General features: G+C 41.2%; 1 protein-coding gene across 2 annotated transcripts in view; it reads right to left on the bottom strand.

Moving 5' to 3' along the window:
* Nucleotides 1-21,296, bottom strand: part of FHDC1 (FH2 domain containing 1) — a 69,398-nt gene that overhangs the window by 21,570 nt on the left and 26,532 nt on the right. For both annotated transcript variants that reach the window (XM_077477055.1, XM_077477056.1), the window contains 4 exons: nucleotides 11,563-11,624; nucleotides 10,318-10,420; nucleotides 2,519-2,604; nucleotides 218-318 (listed from right to left, as the gene is read on the bottom strand). In XM_077477055.1, the coding sequence (XP_077333181.1) occupies nucleotides 218-318; nucleotides 2,519-2,604; nucleotides 10,318-10,420; nucleotides 11,563-11,624 (352 nt within the window). The remainder of the gene's footprint in view (nucleotides 1-217; nucleotides 319-2,518; nucleotides 2,605-10,317; nucleotides 10,421-11,562; nucleotides 11,625-21,296) is intronic.

Here is a 21,296-nt window from a genome sequence, read left to right as displayed (position 1 = left end):
TGGACTGCGAGGGGGGAAACACAAGCGGTCATATGGAAAACCACGCACACATATGTACACTAGATCTTCATGTTACCATCAAACAAATGTCTTGGAAAACAGAACCTAAAAAACGCCAGCATAGTCCAGTCTATGGCCATTTACTGACAGATTATGATCAAATTAGTTCATATACAAGTAGTAAAAGAAGCCTCTGCCAGGTTACTCATTCACTCACCTTTTGTAGCCAGCCTGATAACCATCATGTTTTTACTCAAAGAGGAATAGGAAGGAGAAAATTCTTTTTTAAGCACCATTGCTTCTATTCGCAGAGAATAACTAGGGGACAACAAAAAGAACAATAAATCATACAATGCATGACGATCAAATAGTGGTTACAAAACAAGCGCTGAAAAGTTAATTAGAAAGGAGGTGCACTAAACACAGCAGTGATAAGTTCAAAAAATATGAAGTTTAAGTAGTTTTTCTACATGAGCAAATTCCTGTCATCCTGTGTGAGGTTAGTAATAATCAATAGGAGCCCATCCTTCTGTAATTGCATTGACTTAGTTATTTAGTTGTATGAAACTATGAACTTTATTGAAATACTCTCTTTTATGAATATGTAGCTACCTCTGCTCCAATGGAAATATGGAAAGCTATGGTGGTTTCTTATACAAGCACATGCTCAAATATATTCAGGGTAGGAAAACATTTGTCTCTTCTGCTATAAGACTCCTTACCCTTTCTTCTATTCATGTGTTTTTTCCTGTGTACACATGCATGGCGGTGTACCCAATTTAGTCAGAAACTATGAACCTATCAGCTTGTCTTTAAAATGTGAAGAACAGACAAGATATGCAAAGTCCATGCAGAAAATGTCCTGGTCAGAATTTAAACAGTGGACCCCAGTGCTGCAAGACAGAAGTGCTGTCACTAAGCCACTGTGCTGCCCTTGTAATTCCAGCATGGAATATCGGTGTCTGAAGAAAGAAGACAATGGATGCACATAAGTTGGCAGTTGTGACAGCAATCGTGTCAATGATGCAGGAGGTCAATACGCACCCCTCACACTGCAGTTGCAACCCTCTTCAAAGTGTTAAGACTTCTGTCATCATAATGTGCCCACCACTTTACCGTGGACCTGTGATAATTATCAGAAACACCAGCAGCCTTTAGTCCCATGGCTGGTGATGCCATGCCAAGCAGTTCCTGACAACAGCTATCACTATTTGCAGCTTTCCCAGCCAGGGCTAGTCTATTGAATTAATGAGCAGATATTAGAATTTACATTTTCTTATCTGCCCACTCTGATGTCATGGAATATAGAGCTACTGGGTATCTGAGAGACTTCAGAATATGATCTCATTAAAAGGATTTAGGCAGACGCCGAATATCAAATATATTTGTGCTGACAGATCCATACTGCAAGTGAATTAGGACTTTAAAAAAGGGATTTAGTTAAATGCTCATTGTGGTAATTATCTGAAAGTAAATATATTTACTTGCTTGCTGCACCACAAACTCAGATTTGTATTTTTTTTCACGTGCAGCTAGTAAATGGGACAGCAGCTATTAAAAACTGCTTAACGCAGAGATATGCTGCATGGGGGGGGGGGGGGGTGTCAAAAGCGCATGTGCCCGTATGCCAAAGAAGGGGGATGATTGTGACAAGTCCTAACGGTCTGGCAAATTAGGAAAAGATGAGCAGCTCTCAGCACCTGTGCAAGCACCCTGCAACTGCATGCAATGCACGCGATTGTGGTGCACTAGTGAGGGATTCAAGGGGTTGACGAACGCAGCAAGGTGGCGATACAACTCCTCCTTGCTGCCTGTCAAATGTTCTCTGAACAATCGGCATTCAGATTGGCAACCAAAACAAGTGGAACAAGCCCTAAAAAGAGGTTTCCCCTTGGATCCTGTCCCAAAGGTCCAACAGGAGCCCTTGACAGGTGTCACTGGAAAAAATGCAGAAACTTCCTGAAACACACACCTAAAAACGTGGCAGAGGCCTTTTCTTCCCCATTCCAAGCAAAATAAAATAAGTGGCAGGACACTAAGGGCTCCTTCACACGGACGTGTCCGTGTACAGAGCCCGCTCTGCACAACGAGGGATCGCTCCATCGATCCCCGCTGAGCAGGCAAAGGAGAGGTCCGTCTCTGCACATGGTGCAGGGATGGACCTGTCAGAGCGCCGCTCTCCCCTATGTGGGATCAGATGACCGTAGAGTCACCCGATCCGACGATAGACGGAGAAGTAGGTTTTTCTTCCATCACACTTTTTTGGATCGCAGCGGGTCGGATGTCAGCGGACATCCATCGCTCCATAGGAGGTCTATGGAGCGTCTGTTCAGGTCCGCCTAAAAAGACAAAACAAAAAACTGACAGGCGGACCTGTACAGATCGTCCGTGTGAAAGAGGCCTTACAGTTCAAATGTATTTTTAATAAAGAAGCAGAGTATATAAAAATAATATATACACACACACACACACACACACACACAATATTACACACAGATTTTATTCTTTGCAAACTTACTTTGGCACTTGAATCAACATGTACATAAAGGAATCTGCCAGAGACAGCTTTGTTATTTCTCCACTAAATGTTTTTAACTTCTTTACCTGGAAATAGATTAAAAAAAATAAAAATTATGGTTATTTCACCATAAAAATTATACTACCCGTGTATTTATTGACAAGTACATATTTCCCTGCATATGATGTGGCGCAGTATTATCTGACAATGATGTCCAGACATTAAAGCCATCAGCCCAATGATATACCAGATGGTTTATTTTATAAAATATAGAGAGAATACTAACATTGTTCATACCATGAAAGAACACTCCCAAACTCTACTGTACACTAATCCGATAATAGCTTTTCAAAATTCCCCCTCTCCACCAAACTTTGAAAAGATTTTATTTATACTTTTTAAACAACAGCCTTGTAAGGTTATTTGTAATCTCTATTGTAGCCATCGCTGCATGTTAAAACAAGATAAATTATACAAGCTGCAACTATATATAATTGTACATAATCCCTCCCATAGTATGGAGATCACAATGGATCTCAATAATGGGATTTCTTTCTCAGTCTATTATTATAGAATTATCCATATAGATACATGTCATATTTGTCATGCAAACTATCTGACAAATGTATGAACAAATTTGATCTACTGCACGCAATATCTCAAAGAAAAACAGAATAAAGAAAACATTTCAAAAAAGACAGGAACGGAAATTCAAAAAGCACAAAAACGTGCTTTTATGCAACAAAAAATACTAAACACAATCACACACTTCAGTATGAAAGGTCACGTCAGGGGCCATGCATGGCGTGCAGTATGAAATAGGAGCTCCTCATCTACTATCTCGAAAATGTTTGCTTAGGAGGTTATTTACAACACTTTGATTTCTTTTTTTTTCCTTTTAAACCGCTCCTGCATCGATTTTGCAGGCGCACGGTTCCAAAAAAGGAATTAAATGACTTGTAGCAAAAGGTCACTTTATCATAAAAACAGAAGTACAAAACCGAGGATAATACAATACAAATTAATCATAAGTTAAAGCACTGCATTCATAACCAAGACCTCTGTGGGTCAAGTGACAGGTCCTCTTACCATGGAAAGGAGAAAGAGCAGCAATTTTATGGCTACAAAAATGCTTATTTCTTAAGAACTTTTTAAGGGAGGAAGGGAGGGGAGGAGAAATAAATGCACAAATTTTTTGCAGAAAAAAAAAAAGCGCATTATTTTTTCTTTAGAAGCATGCAAAGCGGCTATCTTGGCTCCTTCCCTGCTTCTGATAACCCCCTTTGGGAAGCGCTCTCCCAAAGTGGTTACCTTGCAGGCACGCTGCCGAGTCCTGTATTCAGCGTCCATAACCACCAACTACAGGATTCGGCCCCGCCCCCTGGTGCGTCGTGTCATTGGAGTTGATTGACAGCAGCGCAAGCCAATGGCTACGCAGCTATCAATCTATCCAGTAAAGAGCTGAGAAGCCCGGGCTGAGAAGCCAGCGCATTCGTGACGTGGAAATTTCGAGGGCTCAGGTTAAGTAAACGGGGGGGGGGGGGGGGGGGGCTGGGGGGTCTGTAAACATTGGATGTTTTTTCACCTTAATGCATAGGATGCATTAAAGGTGAAAAGAAAAAACGGAAAGCTTTACAACCCCTTTAATGCTGTTGCATTGAGCCATGTGTAGCCACCCTTCCTGTGCAGTGGTCCCACTGAATCACAACCTAAAATGGTTAAAGCGTCGGAACATTTGGCTGCATTAAAGTGATTGTAAAGTGTTTTTTCCCCCATTAAAATAACAAACATGTAACACTTACCTGCTCTGCAAAGTGGTTTTGCACAGGGCAGCCCAGATCCTCCTCTTCTCGGGTCCCTGGATGTAGCTCCTGGCCCCTCCCTCCTGTTGCGTGCCCCCCCACAGGAAGTAGCTAGCAAGGGGGGCACCCAAACCAAGCTGCAGCTCTGTTTATCCAATCGGACATAGAGCAGCGGTTCGGCACACATCCCCTCTCTCCTGATTGCCAAGTTTGATTGACTGCAGTGGGAGCCAATTGCGCCGCTGCTCTGTCTCAACCAATCAGGAGGGAGAGTCCCAGAAGACTGCGGCATTCGTGGACATTGCTAGATAGAGAGGGGGCGGGGAATGATGCACACAGAAGGCTTTTTATCTTAATACATAGACTGTGTTAAGATAAAAAAAAAAAAAAAAAAAACCTTCTGACTTTACAACCACTTTAAGTGCATCTAAACCCAACCTGGGTGAAAACAAAAGTAAAGTCAGCAGCTATAAAACACTGCAGCTGCTGACTTATTAGGACACCTGCCTGTCCAGGGAGCATGTGATGTTGGCACCTGAAGCCAATGGGCTCCGGGTGCAGGTACCAGTGTCCTTACTAAGGGAAACAGGCATGTGCAAGCCGCTCAGCGCAAGAAAACCCTCCGAGAAATAGTTCTGCTGCTGCAGTGGCAGATGGGATTTGTACTTTATTAATTTACAAATCTCTGTGAAAAAAATTATGCTGCCGTTTCAAAAGCGACAGGGGGTTCTGAAAGGGCAAATGATAAACCCAGGAAACCACTGTTAATGCTGTATTAAATCCAAAAACAAAACAAATAATGTATTGCAACTAATCAGTCCTTGAAAGTCCTGGCTGCATTCGTTTTACTTTTTCAAGCCAACATTTTTAGCAAGCACGGAAAACTGTCAATCCTGCAAAAAAAAATATAGCCTCCTTGTTATTTGTGAAAGTAACTGAAATTAAATGTAATATAGATGGAGAGGAAGACATCCAAATCTGGAGAGCAGCCTAGTGACACCAAGGGCTCTTCCACAGATACAGAGGACCAAGTGTAGGTTGTCACCCTAGGAAAGGAAGTACATTATTCCCAAGATTACCACGTGAAAATAAAATGAAAAAAGCGCTAGTCTAAGGATCGGTAAGCTGCAATAACATTTTTGTCTTTGGGTTTAGATGCAGATTAAGGTTGAGAAAGATTATTCTACATTATACAGTTCTTCTAGTTAGCTTGTTATTTTAGTACATTGCTTTCAGCTTAGAGAATAGAAGAGGAGGAGATGTGATCAAAACACATAAGTGCCGTAGACAAAACAATTTTCTTCAACTATTAAAACTTACGTAAAAGGTCAGACAGCCCTGAAGAATCATCTCCAACAACTCCTAATGCAAGTCCTAGGATATTTATAACTTATTCTAAGTAAAGCTATAGAAGTGAAGGATGGGATGTTCTCATAAATTACAAAGGTTCTTATTAAGCACTTGCTCAATTGCCCTACTTTACATATGCTGGCTCATTAGACTGGGGAGGATGAACACAGTCTGATGAAACCTGAAAATGACAGCAGACAAACCTTTAGGATAATGCTGCAGTGTAGCAAAATCGTGGAATTAATAGGCCTATAGAACACCATACAGGAGGTTTCATTACAGCCTTCATTCAATGTTACTGTACATATTATCTTTTTCTTACCTAGAAGAACTGAGCAACTTGGAAATGTAAGCCAAAATGAAATATACAATCGTCACAAGAGATTCTGGATCTATTAAAATGGCTATAATCTATCAAGTTGGACACAATTCATTCTCCTGAGTCTTCTATAGCAGCTATAGCCAGGACTTGTTTTCTCATATATGCACAGGTACCCCCCCCCCCTCCCCTTTTGAGCCACCCCTTGTCTCTGCCCCCTACCCACCTCCGAGCACCATTCCCGTGTTCCCCTCTACCTACCTCCCAGTTATTTTTGGTGCAAACTATTTGTATGGAATTTGGAAAGGCAGGTTAGGCAGGGTTGCTAGTAAAATTTACCTGCCAGGTATAGTTGCCTTGGCCAATTGATAGGAGATCAATTGATTCCACCCCAATTCTGGAATTGCTACACTTCTCTCTTCTGTCACTAGATGGCCGGGTATCTGGTGACATTAGATAAGACAAGGACATTGAAAGGATAGATTAGGATTAGATGGGGTATCTCAGCCAATGAGCAGGGATCTTCTTGGGTCACATCGCCTGCTGGAAGAGCCTATTTATATGGGTGAGGTCAGGTGATCTGCGTTTTCTGCGTCACCTAGATGGCTGTCTGGGCGGATGTGTGTTGTGCTGCCCCGGGCTACTAGGCCAGAGCCCTATCACAGGGACATCTGTCTGCTAGGCTGTCTGAGGGCCTATCCAGAAGCAAGAGAGCAGCATAGGTTTGGGACTGCGGCTTGTAGTCCAACCATAATGCTGACCGGAGAACCCGTCATGGTCGGAGGTAGAGGGGAAGCTGTCGCCACTAAGGGACCAACCACCTTATTACCAGGGACCACAGTAAGTAGCTGAAGCAAGTACTGAAGCAGTATTCTCATCAACCAGGGATGGTGAAGAATTGGGAAACTTCAGCAGGTTTCAAGCCAGCGGCTTGCAGAGCAGCCTTGTGTGCCAAGCCAGGGACAGAGCAGCCCAGAGGGGTGACGCTTAAAGAGTATCTGAGTGCAAAGCTAGGGACCCAGCAGGGAAGCGAGGGTGACGCTCGAGGAAGATACTTAGTGAGAAGGTTGGTTCAGAGCTCAGTGGATCGGGAAGTAGGGAGAAGAAACTGGGATCTCAGTGGAGTGAAGGACTACATAAGTTTTTTACAACTTGTGTTAGAAACTATTTATTTTATTTTATTTTATATAAGACTATTGCTATAAGAGTCAGCAATCCTAAATATGCAGAAGTGGTCCTGCTGGGTGCCTTTCCCTGCATGGCTGTCTACCTATTGAAGTCTGAATCTACCAATTACCATTGCAACTACTAAAGGGTGTCCTGGCCCTAAACCCTCTACCTCAAAGTTCTAGTCAAGAGAAAACAAAATCTCTTAGCATTCAAGAAGTGTCTGGCGCCCATGAATCTACCTTGCATTACACCCACCATGCCATAAAACCCACTCTAAACAGAAGGATGTCAGCTGTCCCTAACTCTGGAGGTTCTCATTAGACCAAAGGGTACCCAGGACCTTTGCTACAGAAGTAAAATAGATCCCCCCTGTTGTCAGCAACAATACCACTTCCAGCAACTATATGTCTACAGATAGACATAGCTACAACATACCTCCTGCAAAAAAAAAAATAACCCCAGCAACAATAGACACCCACCAAGAACAATAGATCTTCCAGCAGTCAGCATAAATAGATCCTCCAGCAGCTGGTAACAATCGACCCCTCCCTCAACAGTAGATCCTTTCCAGCAACAATTGACCATTCAGTAACAATAGACCCTCCCTCAACCGTAAATCCTTCCCAGTAACAAAGCCTCCCTCAACAAGAAAGCGACAATAGACTCCCCGTCATCCCTTGTCATTATTCATTCCTGGAGGTGCCGGAACTGCTTTCTACAGTGTTCCTGATGAAAAAAAGCCCTGAATATAGCATTAGACACTCCATGGTCTTCCCCCCCCCCCTCTCCAAAAACCAAAAGGACCATTTTGATAAGGTTGGTTCAGTTTCCTTTTAAGGAGAATTCCTATCGTATGCAGTCAGCATGTTATGCTAAATTCATAATGCAGTAATTCGGCATTGGACATCACACAATTATGAAATGTGAATTGATATTCATAAACCGGATGTATTTTCTAGTAATTGCCTTTGTGTTTAATACAGAAATTGCCCTTGCACAGGTGTACTCTGCAGTAAACCTGTGTGAACAAGGTCTGTTTTCTGTCGGCATTCAGGCCCACGCATCCGCACTAACACAGCTGTCAAACTGGGGAGTAGTGGCTGCAATATGAATGGGACTGCCTGCATGGGCATGTATGGATCGCTGTAGTATGAGGACCGTGTAAACGAGGCCTTAGCATCAATCATCCTCCTGAGAAAGCAAACTACATTTGCAAAACGCGTAGAGGAATAAGGATCCTTAGTCTACTATAACAATTGTTATAGACAAACATAAAAGGTGAACATTGGATATAGCAAGTTGACTTGTGTCACATTAGGGTGAATTCTCAATTGTCAACAAATTTTGGCTAGGGATTTCCAAGCGATGGAGCCATAATGACTTTTTTCTAAGTGTGATTGTTGAACGGTTATTGATAAAATGTATTTTTTTTTTTTTTTTTTAAATTAGGAAGTAATCTCTGGACACCCTAAAAATCAGTCTATGCTCTTTTCGAGATCGATAAAGTCATACAAAATGCTGTATTTGTTTCAGAGCCCACAAGATTTGGATTTGCAAGATCTACACTATTATACACTCTCACTTTCAAAAAATCTGGTACATTAGTTCATTGAATATGTCACTTCACACTGCTTGCTGTATCTGGACCTCACTGGAGAAGAGGTAAAACCCAAGTCCCCAGATCTAGACTAGAAGATAAACACCAAGCGACAATAATACAAAATATATCACAGGCATCCTTATGGCTTTATACTGGTAAAAATAGCATTGTCTCGTTAAACAGACACTATTATTTTTATGAATTTTATTACTTTGCTGTGACTGTCATCTGAATTATCTAGTTGGAGACAGGAAGGGTGTTGAGCAGCAAGTGGAAACACTAACACTGGAATTTAGTGACCTAACAGGATTTGCCTTTTCCAGCTTAAAATATTGATTACAGGTTATTTGACGCTCGGACAAAGTAAATGAGCACATAACAAAAAGGGACATACAGATAACCTTGGAAAAAAAAGTGAAAAGAGCTAGACGGTTTGGCTCCAAAATGTTTTGGTAATTGAAACGTTACAGCAAGGTGTCAGTGTTTCAAAATGCGCTTGTGCTGGGTTAAGGTCTGTATAATACAGGTCTTTTACAGAAGAGCTCTGTAACTGTACATACAAGTCACAAGTACATTGAATAAAAGGCACACAGCACAGGGCTCACCTATCAAAGAAACAGAATTACGTCAGTAATGAGATCAGAGCTTTATCACTAACACCTTCACTGCCAAGAACAGCAACCTTTCTGCAAAGTCATTGCACAGCTAAAGCACTAATGTAGAACGTCACCACCACATATCTGATCCATTAAAGCTGATCTCAGGGTGCAGAGCAAAAAAATCATCAATGCACTATTATCCATTAACTCATGGGTCTCCAAACGTGTTAATTCAAGAGCCACATTGTACGATTTATCAATATTAACAGGCCAAGAAAAATCAGTTTTATAAATGAATAAGTCCCTCTTTATATCGGAGTCCCCTCTTAGCTCAGGGTCCCCCTTTAGAGTGCCCCCCTTACATTAAGACCCTCAGAGGCCCCATTACATTAGTGTCTTAAACACAGTGCTCCCCACCACTGTAGGGCTCTTGGAGCATGGTGGGAGTTGTAAGGTAGAGTAGGTCTGGATGAAGGACCTTCCTAGTGGTGCTAGCAACCAGTAAATCGGGATGACGACACAAGAGAGAACCTCTACTAGAGACTGGGGGTGGTGGCAGAGACTATAGGCTGCCTCTGCTGAACTGAATCCTCAACCTGCGTACACTGAGGATAAGCCACTGACCCTAGCTGTGGGCTTGGATCATAGTTTATTAGCCAATTGTCTGTCAATAACTCCATTCTGTTTCTACTAGGGTTTTTCTTTTTGTATGCTTTTTGCAGCATATACAGTACTACACCCACACAGGAGTCAGGATTATGCAACTCCAGCTTGCACATACAAGAGTACCATCATTAGTGGCCACCCAATGGTCAAAGCCAGTGTCAGTGGTGAAGAAGAGTATGGAGCAATCGGTGCTGGAGGAGGGCAAAATTAAGAGGCAAGCCTGCCATAGTGTGCAGGTATGCATACAAGAATACTACTATGTGGAATAATGTACATTATATAGAATTGTTTACCTCTTCTGGCTCTGGAGACAGCTTAAGAAGGTCTTGTAGTGCCTCACTGTCATATAAATCACACTGTCCCTTTCGAATATCATCAATGATATGATCAACGGACCTGTCAGTAGAAGCAATGAGAACACAAAAGTTAAATAAAAAGTATTTTTTACTGAATTAAGACTTATTTTCTAGTTTTGGATAGAGCGGTAAGAGGTCAGAACCCCATTTAGGTTGTTTTGGCAGACTGCGTGCCCACTAGGTGGATGCACCCTCTCTAATTGTCCTGGTGACCATTGTCACCTGGAATGAAAGTGAGGAAAAAGCCAAAATTTTGATAGGTAACCAAAACTGGAAATGAGGAGAAATCAATGGAGACATTTAATCCGGTGACAACTGGCCAAGTAGCAATTTTCCTTACCCTAGGGCGATTTTCTCTCACTTCCTGTCTACAGGACAAGGAGCAAAATCTCATCAATAGGACAGAGATGTCAGATATATAAAAAAAAAAAAAAAAAAAAAAAGTAGAAAAAAAAAAAGAAGTATGCATAGCTCATGCTTGGGACCACTGTGGAAAGTGACAATCACTGTAGTAGTCCTGTGCTGAGCATCTTCACTTCCGCATAGTGACCACAGGAACCCACTTGCCCTGAACTGCTACCATTTACAGAAAGCCTTGTATATTTAAACACAAGTCATCCTTTGATTGGGCGAGGTGGAGAGGAGGTGCAGTGAAGTCCCAATCTCCAGCTCGCCCAGAGAATGCGTCATGTTTATTTATTAAAAAAAAATAAGGCCTGTGTGCCCTTGGAGGGGTATATCATCCTCTTAATTTGTCTCTTACGGTTATCACCGGAGTGAAAGATAAATCGCATAACAGGAATAGAGGGGAAAACTTTCAATGGGGACAGTTCTGGTGGCAATCAGGAATTCCCTTACTTTGAAGGGATTTCTTCCTTCCTGCTTTGGACAGGAAATGAAGGAAAATGTTCCTGATAGGATGGGGAAAAAAAAAAAAAAAAAAAAAAAAAACGTTTTGCCTTTAGTTGCACTTTAATGCCGCATAAAAACTGCCAAAGGCTTAAATACTTTACAGAAACTATGGGGTTGATTTACCAAAAGTGGAGTGTGCAAAATCTGGTGCAGCTCTGCATAGAAACCAATCCACTTCCAGTATTTATTTTTTTGGTCAAATCTTAATTGAACAAGCTGAAGTTAGAAGCTGATTGGCTACTATATATGTATATAAAATTTGCAACTCACTTTTTAAACTGCTTTAGAAATATTCCAATATTCATGCTTCTTTTTGAATCCAAAAGAGAAACCTGTAAATGAAATAAAAAACATTTAAAAATGTACAGCAAGTGAAAAACCACCACGATCATAAGAGAGAAAGAAAATTTGTAGTATAACTAGGTCTGATCGCTCAGACAGAAATCTGATATTATGAATGGGAAGTAGAATCTATGACAGGTACAATAATTACATTTGTCATCCTGTAAGCGGATACAGATACTAAACCAGAATTCTTCTAAAAGTAAACCATCACTACAAAGAGTAGTCTTAATCACAGGTCAGGTGCTTATCCAGGATAATAGAAGCGGAAAAGCTAACTTTAGGCCTGTAGGTAGTGCCTATAGATGATTCTGTCCATTTCCCCAATATGCCTACAGACAAAGTAGTCACATCAGGCAGAACTCTGAGAAAGTGATGATGATGTACATATTTAGAATGGGGTTTGTTTTCAAAGTGATCAAATCACACATCAAAAAAGCAGCCATCGGTCATTTCAGCCGTCACGTCATTGTAAATTGCACCCCTCCCATATTATCTACTTCCTGCAGTGTCATCACTTTCCAGTGTGTAGACTAAGAAGAGCCCACTGAAAACATGACCTTATCTAATGTAGTGGACAGCAAGTCTGTAGTTGTAATATATACATGTACAGCGCACAGGAAGCGCCGCATAATGAAGGTCACAGTTAGCAAGCTAAATGCAAAATAGGTTTCTGAAATTATTTCAGTACTAGTACACATCTGAAAACTGCACCGACATGTGGAGTAGGATGGTATCTGACCAAAAGTTTAAAAATATTTTAATATTATAATTTTTAATCATTCAAAATACAATTTGTCAAAAGTTTATCACTAGCTTTAGCGCTTATTCATGAATAAGCACTACAGCTAGTGCGAGACATCAGCAATTTTTCCTTGTTTACTGTGTTTGTTGAGCTGTGATGTGATTTTTCAATAAAAGAAAGTGGTCTTCTGAAGAGTGCGGCAGTCCAGAGCTTGTTTTTCATTTGTGCACAGTCATGTTGGAACAGGAAGGGGCCATCCCCAAACTGTCCCCACAAAGTTAGGAGTATGAAGTGGTCTTGGTATGCTGACACCTTAAGAGTTCCCTTCATTGGAACCAAGGGGCCCAAGCCAAAACATATGCAGTTTTCCAGGACAAAAGAAAAAGGTCTTTCAAGCACATACTCCAAGTAGTACAGACGTAGCAACGATACCACAAATCCTCTACTTCAGTGAGCTTCAAACCTGTCCTTAAATACCCCCAACAGGCCATGTTTTGGGAATTTCTCTTCTATTCTCTTAGATAAAAATAGCTGTCCAAAATACCAAACCATTGACTGAGTTAAAGAACCTGTGCAAGATAAAGGAAAACCTGCGAGCATGGCCTGTTGGGGGTACTTGAGAACAGGGTTGAGAACCACCGCTCTACTTGATGCCACATTGTCAGAGATAACGTTTTTTTTCCAAAATGCCATGCATACGATGTGCAATTTGCATGGCAATAACACTTATCTATAAAATGTTATAAAAGATTAGCACAAACAGCTACATATCAACTTCTACTACATCTTAAGAATGTTAGGATGATTTCTTATTGGTTGCCATGGGTCACTACTGATTGTCATACATCAATATTTTCACATTAAGCAAAATGTCGAACAGAATGAAGCCAACAATCTAAAGCCTATTGATTAAGGAGTGCACCTTCCATGTTTTAATTAAGCTCTAAAGCCAACAATTTAATAAACACACAAAATGTATTCAAAGTAAACAAATATTCTGAATAACTTTCACTTATGTTTCGGAGATAGCTCTGGGCAAACTAAAACTCCATCAAGTCACGTGGCATTGAGGGATGCCAATGATAACACCATAAACAGTAAATAAACATATAAGGAGGACAGCCATGTCCTGAAACCAGGTTCTAAAATGCAAACGCCTACCTAGGGAGAGGTACACCATGTACAGCAAGTCTTCAGCCTACCGCATACACATGATTAAAAAGTGAACGTCATTGCCCAGAATCTTTGTTAGGCAATAAAATTCAGTTCTTAGCACAGCAATAGAAGGATAAGATGAACACAAAGAAAGAATTACACTGTGTATCAAATTGTGTTTGTATGTTGAGATAATCCGGTGAACACAGTGACTTTTCCCAGAGACCGTATCAATAAGGCTTTATGTAATAGAGGATGATCTGCGTAAAAATGGATTTTATTGTTCAATGAAAATAAATAAATATACTGTTAGAAGTCGCTCTCTAAAGTCATTTACTTTAGTTCTGTAAACATTACCTACTATATACTCATTTGAGAAGGCTTGTGACTTTATTCAATGTATATTCTGCGTTTTCCTGGAATGTCCCAAAAAGTTAAAACCTGCATAAAGAAGAATTCTCAAACCATTTTAAACTTCTTTTTTGTTATAATCTTAGGGAACAAAGTGCTTGTCTATCCTTTGCCAAGAAGCATGATCTGACAAGGAGATGGATTTGTGAGTGACAGTTTTGATCTCTGACAGCAGGGGCAACCCTAGAGTCCGGCACCACCATTCACAACAGACAGACTGTGTTATTTGTCATTGCCTATTATACACACAGCCCCAGCAATAGAACGAACACACACACACACACACACACACACACCACTGCAGCACTACTAGGTCTTCACTATTATGAATGAACAGGCAGCACTGCGGGGCTTAGTCATACAGGGCACAGACGGCCCTGACTGGTTCATTCATCATAACACAGAAGAACGAAGATCTATTACTATGATGAACAATTAGGCTTATGTCCTATTTATGCCCTCTAAGATGGCTCTATCACACAGCCCTGCAGAAGTGATTTAGTAAACGTAAACTCAGCTTAGAGAGCGGGGGATCAGTGCTGGCTGTACCTCTCCCCACAGGAATGCCCATAAATTGGGCTTGAGAATAGGGTGCAGTTAAAACCAGCAAAGAGACACTTAATTTATAACATGGCCACAGATTAGAACAGAGGTGTCCATTGCACTTGGTTACAGGGGCAATTTAACCACTTAAGGACCAGGACACTTTTTCAGATGTTTACAAGTTAAAAGCATTTTTTACTAGTACTAGTATACTGCAATCGCCGAGCAGCAAATGATATCACTTATGATGTGTTTCAGTTATCTTGCAAACTTGGCCTGTTCATGGGCCCTGAGGACAGGGTTGACGACCACTGCTCTAGGGTGTTAGAAAAAAAAAATATATGTTTGGGAGTTTTAGGCAATTTTCTAGATAATTACCTAGACCCCCCAAACATATATATATTTTTTTCTTTCTAACACCCTAGAGCAGTGGTCATCAACCCTGTCCTCAGCGCCCACAAACAGGCCAGGTTTGCAAGAGAACTGAAACACATCATAAGTGATATCATTTCCTCCCCCGGATTGCAGTATACAAGTCTGCATCTCCCCAAGGCAATACATAAAACCTGGCCTGTTAGTGGGCCCTGAAGGACAGGGTTGATGACCACTGCACTAGAGAATAAAACCGCAGTCGTTGTCATACTTTATCACACCGTATTTGTGAAGCCATCTTACAAGTGCACTTTTTTGAAAAAAAAAATAAAAATAATACACCTTAATTAAAAAATTAATAACAGTAAAGTTAGCCCAATTTTTTTTTATATTGTGAAAGATAATGTTACCCCGAAGAAATTGATACCCAACATGTCACTCTTCAAAACTGCTCCCGCTTGTGGAATGGCGACAAACTTTTACCCTTAAAAAAAATCTCCATAGGTGACGTTTAGAAATTTATACAGGTTACCATTTTAACCACTTTCAGACCGGACCAATTTGCTGGTCAAAGACCAGACCACTTTTTGCGATTCGGCACTGCGTCGCTTTAACTGACAATTGCGCGGTCGTGCGATGTGGCTCCCAAACAAAATTGACGTCCTTTTTTTCCCCACAAATAGAGCTTTCTTTTGGTGGTATTTGATCACCCCTGCGGTTTTTATTTTTTGCGCTATAAACAAAAATAGAGCGACAATTTTGAAAAAAAACGCATTATTTTTTACTTTTTGTTATAATAAATATCCCCCAAAAATATATAAAAAAAAACATTTTTTTCCCTCAATTTAGGCCGATACGTATTCTTCTACATATTTTTGGTAAAAAAAAAAAAAAAAAAATCGCAATAAGCGATTATTGATTGGTTTGCGCAAAAGTTATAGCGTTTACAAAATAGGGATAGTTTTATAGCATTTTTATTAATTTTTTATTATTATTTTTTTTACTAGTAATGGCGGCGATCTGCGATTTTTATTGTGACTGCGACATTGTCGGGGACCCATCGGACATTTTTGACACATTTTTGGGACCATTGTCATTTATACAGTAATCACTGCTATATAAATGCAGTGATTCCTGTGTAAATGACACTGGCAGTGAAAGGGTTAACCAGTGGGTGGCAGTGTAGGGGTTAAGTGTTCCTAGGGGTGTGTTACTAACTGTGGGGGGGTTGGGCTTTCATTTAGTGTACACTGATCTCTGCTCCAATCACATGGAGCAGAGATCAGCGTCACTGGTTGCTAGGCAGAATGGAAAAATGTTGTTTATACAGCATTTCCTCCATTCGGCCGCTCAGTGAGACGATCGCGGGGATGCCCACGGCGATCGAGTCCGCGGGTCCCGCGACCGGACTCACGGGGGTCCCGACCAGCGTGGGAGCGCGGCATCGAATATTGGACGTACATATACGCCAATATGCCTGCCCGTGCCATTCTGTCGACGTACATCGTCGCGCGCTGGTCGGGAAGTGGTTAAGTTACAGAGGAGGTCTAAGGCTAGAATTATTGTTCTTCCTCCAACGATCGCGGTGATAGCTCACATGTGTGGTTTGTACATTTTTCTAACCAGACAAATAAATAAAATTCTCCTTTAGGAGCACTGGGCGTAAGTGACATTTGACTTCGCTTCCACCAATCAATGATATGGGGCCGAGTGGGGGCCATCTTCCCTTCACTCGGCAGCCAGCCAAACAGGAGAGAGGACCCGATCGACTTTGCCGGTGAAGACAACCGGAGAACAGCGGGAGGGCGCGGTCCTCTCTCTCCCCCGATAAAAGTGATCTTGCCGTGAATCCACCGCTGCGACCCCTTTTATCTGCAAGCGGACCACCCGCTGAATAAGAGGATACTGGGGTTATGGTCACTATCTGCGGCCATAACAATGGTATTCCTCTTCAAACAGCCAACGTATAACGATGGCGGGCCATAAGTGGTTAAAGTTTACAATTTTGAGGCCCCTTTCACCTAAGTAAAGCGACATAGATTTGAAGGCGATTTTGAAAAAAAAAACTTAACATTTAAGAGCTCTTTCAAACTAAGGCAGTTTTCAGGCGTTTTAGCACTAGAAATAGCCTCAAAACGTCTGAAAACCTCATCCCAATAATTTCAGTATGACTTTTCACATTGGGGTGGTGCACTTGTGGGACATTAGGAAAAGTCTTGCAAGCATCATCTTTGGGGTGGTTTGGGAGCGCTGTATACATTCATTGAAATGAATGGGCAGCTCTTTCAAAGTGCCTGAAATGCGATTCGGAAGCACCGCAACACAGGCGCATTTAACTCCTTCCTTGGGGTTGAATGGCTAAGCAACACCATGAAGGTTAAACAGCTGCAGTTTGTGACGTGTCAAGGATTGCTTTTTGCAGACTTGTAGGTTCACTTTAAACGTAAAACCATTGAGGCAGCAGTGCGTTGGGAAGAGATTTTATCGGAGGACACAGCATTGTTTTACTATCCATTGCTCCTGTTTAAAAGCTCATGTCTTCAATCCCTAAAAAATTCTGTCTAGCCAGACATTATGGTTTATGGGGTCCTAATGTAACCAACAGTCATAGATGTAGAACAGGGGTCAGGAACCGGTAGCTCAGGGGTCAGCGACCTATAGATTGTGACCTAAACAGGCGACAAGTTGAACGCGCTCCCCGCTATTCCAGAACATAAAGAGAGTACAATGCAGAGGGACTACTTGTAAAGATGGATCTGTAGTAGGGTGCAAGAGCCACATAAAACCGATCCCTGCTCTGTAGATCCCTGATCTGGCTCCTGTCCCCTGCGGAGTGATACCAACTGTACTCCACCTCTTATTCCCAACTAGCGGTCTCCAGAGTGGTGCCAGCAGCAGGAAAGAAGAGATCTTCAGGTCAGTGTGAAGCAATAAAATAATAGTACAGTAAAACCTTGGTTTGAGAGTAACTTTGAGAGAGTTTTTTGGACAAGCCAAAAGTAAAGCAAAATTTAAATTAATTTTGACTTAATATACAAGCAGCGTCATCTTACAACAGAGTATAAAAGAGAAGAGTGGCACCTCTAAATGTAGTAATATGGTTACATTTAATGAAGGTCCAACATTTAGCAAGTCACATGGTTGATAACTAAAAATAGGCATCTGGGGTAAAGCTGTCCACATAGACCATCCTCTGCACCGCCATGGAAGTCATCCCTTCCACGCTGCAGGGTAGTTTTCCTGGTCACGATTACAGACTGACAGCAGTGAGAGCCGGCGGTGGAGGATGATCTATGTGGACATCTTAACCTTGGATGACTGCATACTTGGATGTGCCTCTTAATCATCAACCATGAAAGCTGTTAAAAATGTCGTACCTTCATTAAACAGAACCTTATTGCTACACTTAGATGGCCCTTTCTTTTTTTATACTCTGTAGCAGAAGTGATGTTCCGTCACGGCTATCTTGGTACACCCTGCACCCATCCGCAGTCTGAAGTCGCCAAGTGGACATCTTTTTACTCCCACCGAAGTTATTAATTTCACACTTATTTTTACCACTAAACTGAGCTTATATAGTGAAACACAGTCTTTAGAAGTCCGTGACACTGTTTTGATGTTGAATGTTGTTTAAAAGCTTCTGTCAGATCAGCAAACGTGTGATATCAGTAGGCTTGCTGCTGTTTTTAAAAAAAAAAAAAAAAAACACATCAAAACTGTCACGGATTTCTAAATACTGTATTTGACTATATAAGCTCAGTTTAGTGGTAAAAATAAATTGTGAAATGCAAGATTTTCAGTGGGTGTAAAAAGATGTCCTCTTGGCGACTTCAGACTGTATGCTTAGTGTGGCCGAGGGCGGGCATACCAAGGTGGCCATGACAGAACGTCACTTCCATTACAAAATCTGATGAGTCGCCTAATCTGACAGAACACAGGCAGCAAGGTTCCATGGGATATTTAGTCTTTAGAAATTGAAAGTAAACCGCAGAGGAGAAGCTGCAAAGCATGCAGGGAATCCAGGAAGTTGTGAAAAGATGCGGACAGGCAGAACTCGGTTTGAATATAGTTTTTATTCCTCCAAGTAAGCTTATAATGTAATTTGAATACCTATTGTTTGTATTGCTCTTACAGTGCTGATAATGAAAGTGTATGCTGAGACCATAGAACGTCTTTAACCTGCAGTACTGTGCTGGCAGACTGCATTATTAGTTGTAAACTAGGTTTAAACACTGTTCTAACAAAATGGTTAGAAATCTAGAAGTTGGACTCCTGCATTGTATGTTCGTGTGGATCGGAAACGGAGAGTGTCCCCCTTCATAAGGACAGTTTGAGTTCTCTCATTTTTAGATTTTTCAGGAGTAGCTTGCAGACTGCCCATGACCTGCTCCAAACACATAAATGGGTTAGAATTTTATTTTCTATAAGGTTTATGTATGCTGCGTGAATTTGATCACATCCTAAACACATAGTGGGGTATTCCCAAACTGTTTATGTAGCTGCTGGGGGAGCAAACGGGATTATAAAGTGTCACTTGCGTTACAAGCTCTTAAGGTGGGTACACACAAAGAGCTTACGGTTTCCCCTCGATGTTTCACAGCAAGTCAAAACAGAGGAAGGAACTAATGTACGAAAATTCTCGTACGTCAAAGGCTTTTTTTGTTGTTTAATTGTTTCTGATCATGAGCAGTCTTTCGTTTTCTGTCTGAGTACGAAAACAGTATGAAAAATTATTAGTTCTGTTCACGTCTGAGAAAAATGTTGGAGTTTGCCGAAGGGACAATGTTCGTTTGGAAAGTCTGAATCAAAGTGGTGTACACACTATACAAACTTTTTTAAATGCAATGTAATCTCATGGAAATACTGCTGTTGAACTAAATGGTCTGGCGACAGGTTGTCTTAAAGCAAGATAAGCACTGAGGGAATCAAACCACTCAATAGCAACAGAACATGCTTAGTCTCACCCCCTTCCTGCCCTGGCAAATTTTCAGTTTTCGCATTATGGACGACAATTGCAGTCATCTTTTTTTTTTTTTTTTTTTTTTTAGACAGATAGAGCTTTCTTTTGGTGGTATTTAATCACTGGGTTATTTTTTGCTAAACAAAATGAAAAAATAAATAAAGGCAAAGATTTTGAAAAAAAAAAAAAAAAAGTTTTAGTTTCTGTTACAAAATTGTGTAAAATAAGTAATTTTTCCTCCTACACTGATGAGCGCTGATGAGGCTACATTGATGTGCAGCACTGGCAGACATCGCTGATGGGACTGCACTCAATCAATATTGGCGCAAGTAGAGGAAAGCCGATAACCAGCACTTCCTGTTTACACTGATCACATGACAATGGGCCTAAGTCATAGACTCTTAACTGTAATAAGAGATGCGGTGTGCTCACTGATCGCCCATGGAGGCGAACACAAGCAGCTTGTTCTAAAGAACGTCATATGATGTCCAGTCAGAACAATGGAACTCACGCCCGGCCCTCATTTTGCTATAGGCCGTGGGGTGGTGTTAAAGGAATAAAGTTGCAAAGCTACAAGAGTGGCACCCAGCCTTCCATACTGCAAGTAGAGTACAGAAGAAAAATGTTGACCAAGAAAGTTATCTTCTTAACAATAGCTCACCACAACTGCCAATTTTTTTTTCCCACCCGATGACTTGTGCTGTGCAAGCTCTGACTCACTATACAGTCACTCAGCACTCCCAATACATCCCAGAAAATCAGGAGATGTGTAATAAATTAGCTATTTTAGTGCAAGTGACTGCATATACTAGAAAATGATATCCGACAACAGGCAAAGCAGAACAAAGTATGGAATTTGAGAAGCAGCACTTTGCCGAAACTGACAATCGATCACTTGCCGCATAAGCCCACACACATTCACTGTGTTCCTGGACATGATTTACTAGGATGTGATCGAGAATCCATTCAGGGCTTATACGTCAGCAGACATCTTTAATGAGGGCATGGTGACATTCCACTAAATTTATACTATCCCCTAAAGAAAAGCTAAACTTCTTGGTGTAAATGAAACAAAGGGGATGCTACAAATAACCACAGGACTCCCAAGAAGATCCACATCCACTGCCATTTTACCTTATTTTATTGCTCTTTTATGGCACAGCAATGAACAGGGAAGTCTCATGGGGGAGGGGAGTAAACAACCAAGCTAACAGTGCATGTGTGAGGTTCCCTCATTCAATCACCTTAGTAACACATCACAGTGTAAACAGGCACCTCAAGACAATACTATTGTAATTAACATCTCAGTAGTGTGTACAGAATTCTGTGCATCAGACCAAGATTCAATATGGTTTACATTGGCATTGCAATAAAAGTAGTAGAGTATTGTAGCACGCTATCCATTGATGATCTAGAAAGTTTCAAGTTAAAGTGATACCCTTTATTAAGTTATTGAAGATGCAAGCTTTTGGGATT

This window comes from Lithobates pipiens, unplaced genomic scaffold, assembly GCF_037356315.1.
Source record: "Lithobates pipiens isolate NorthernLeopardFrog02 unplaced genomic scaffold, aLitPip1_a1.2 Scaffold_13, whole genome shotgun sequence".
Taxonomy (NCBI): domain Eukaryota; kingdom Metazoa; phylum Chordata; class Amphibia; order Anura; family Ranidae; genus Lithobates; species Lithobates pipiens.
The sequence above is the reverse complement of the archived record's forward strand: the minus strand, read 5'-3'. Positions and strand labels throughout refer to the sequence as shown.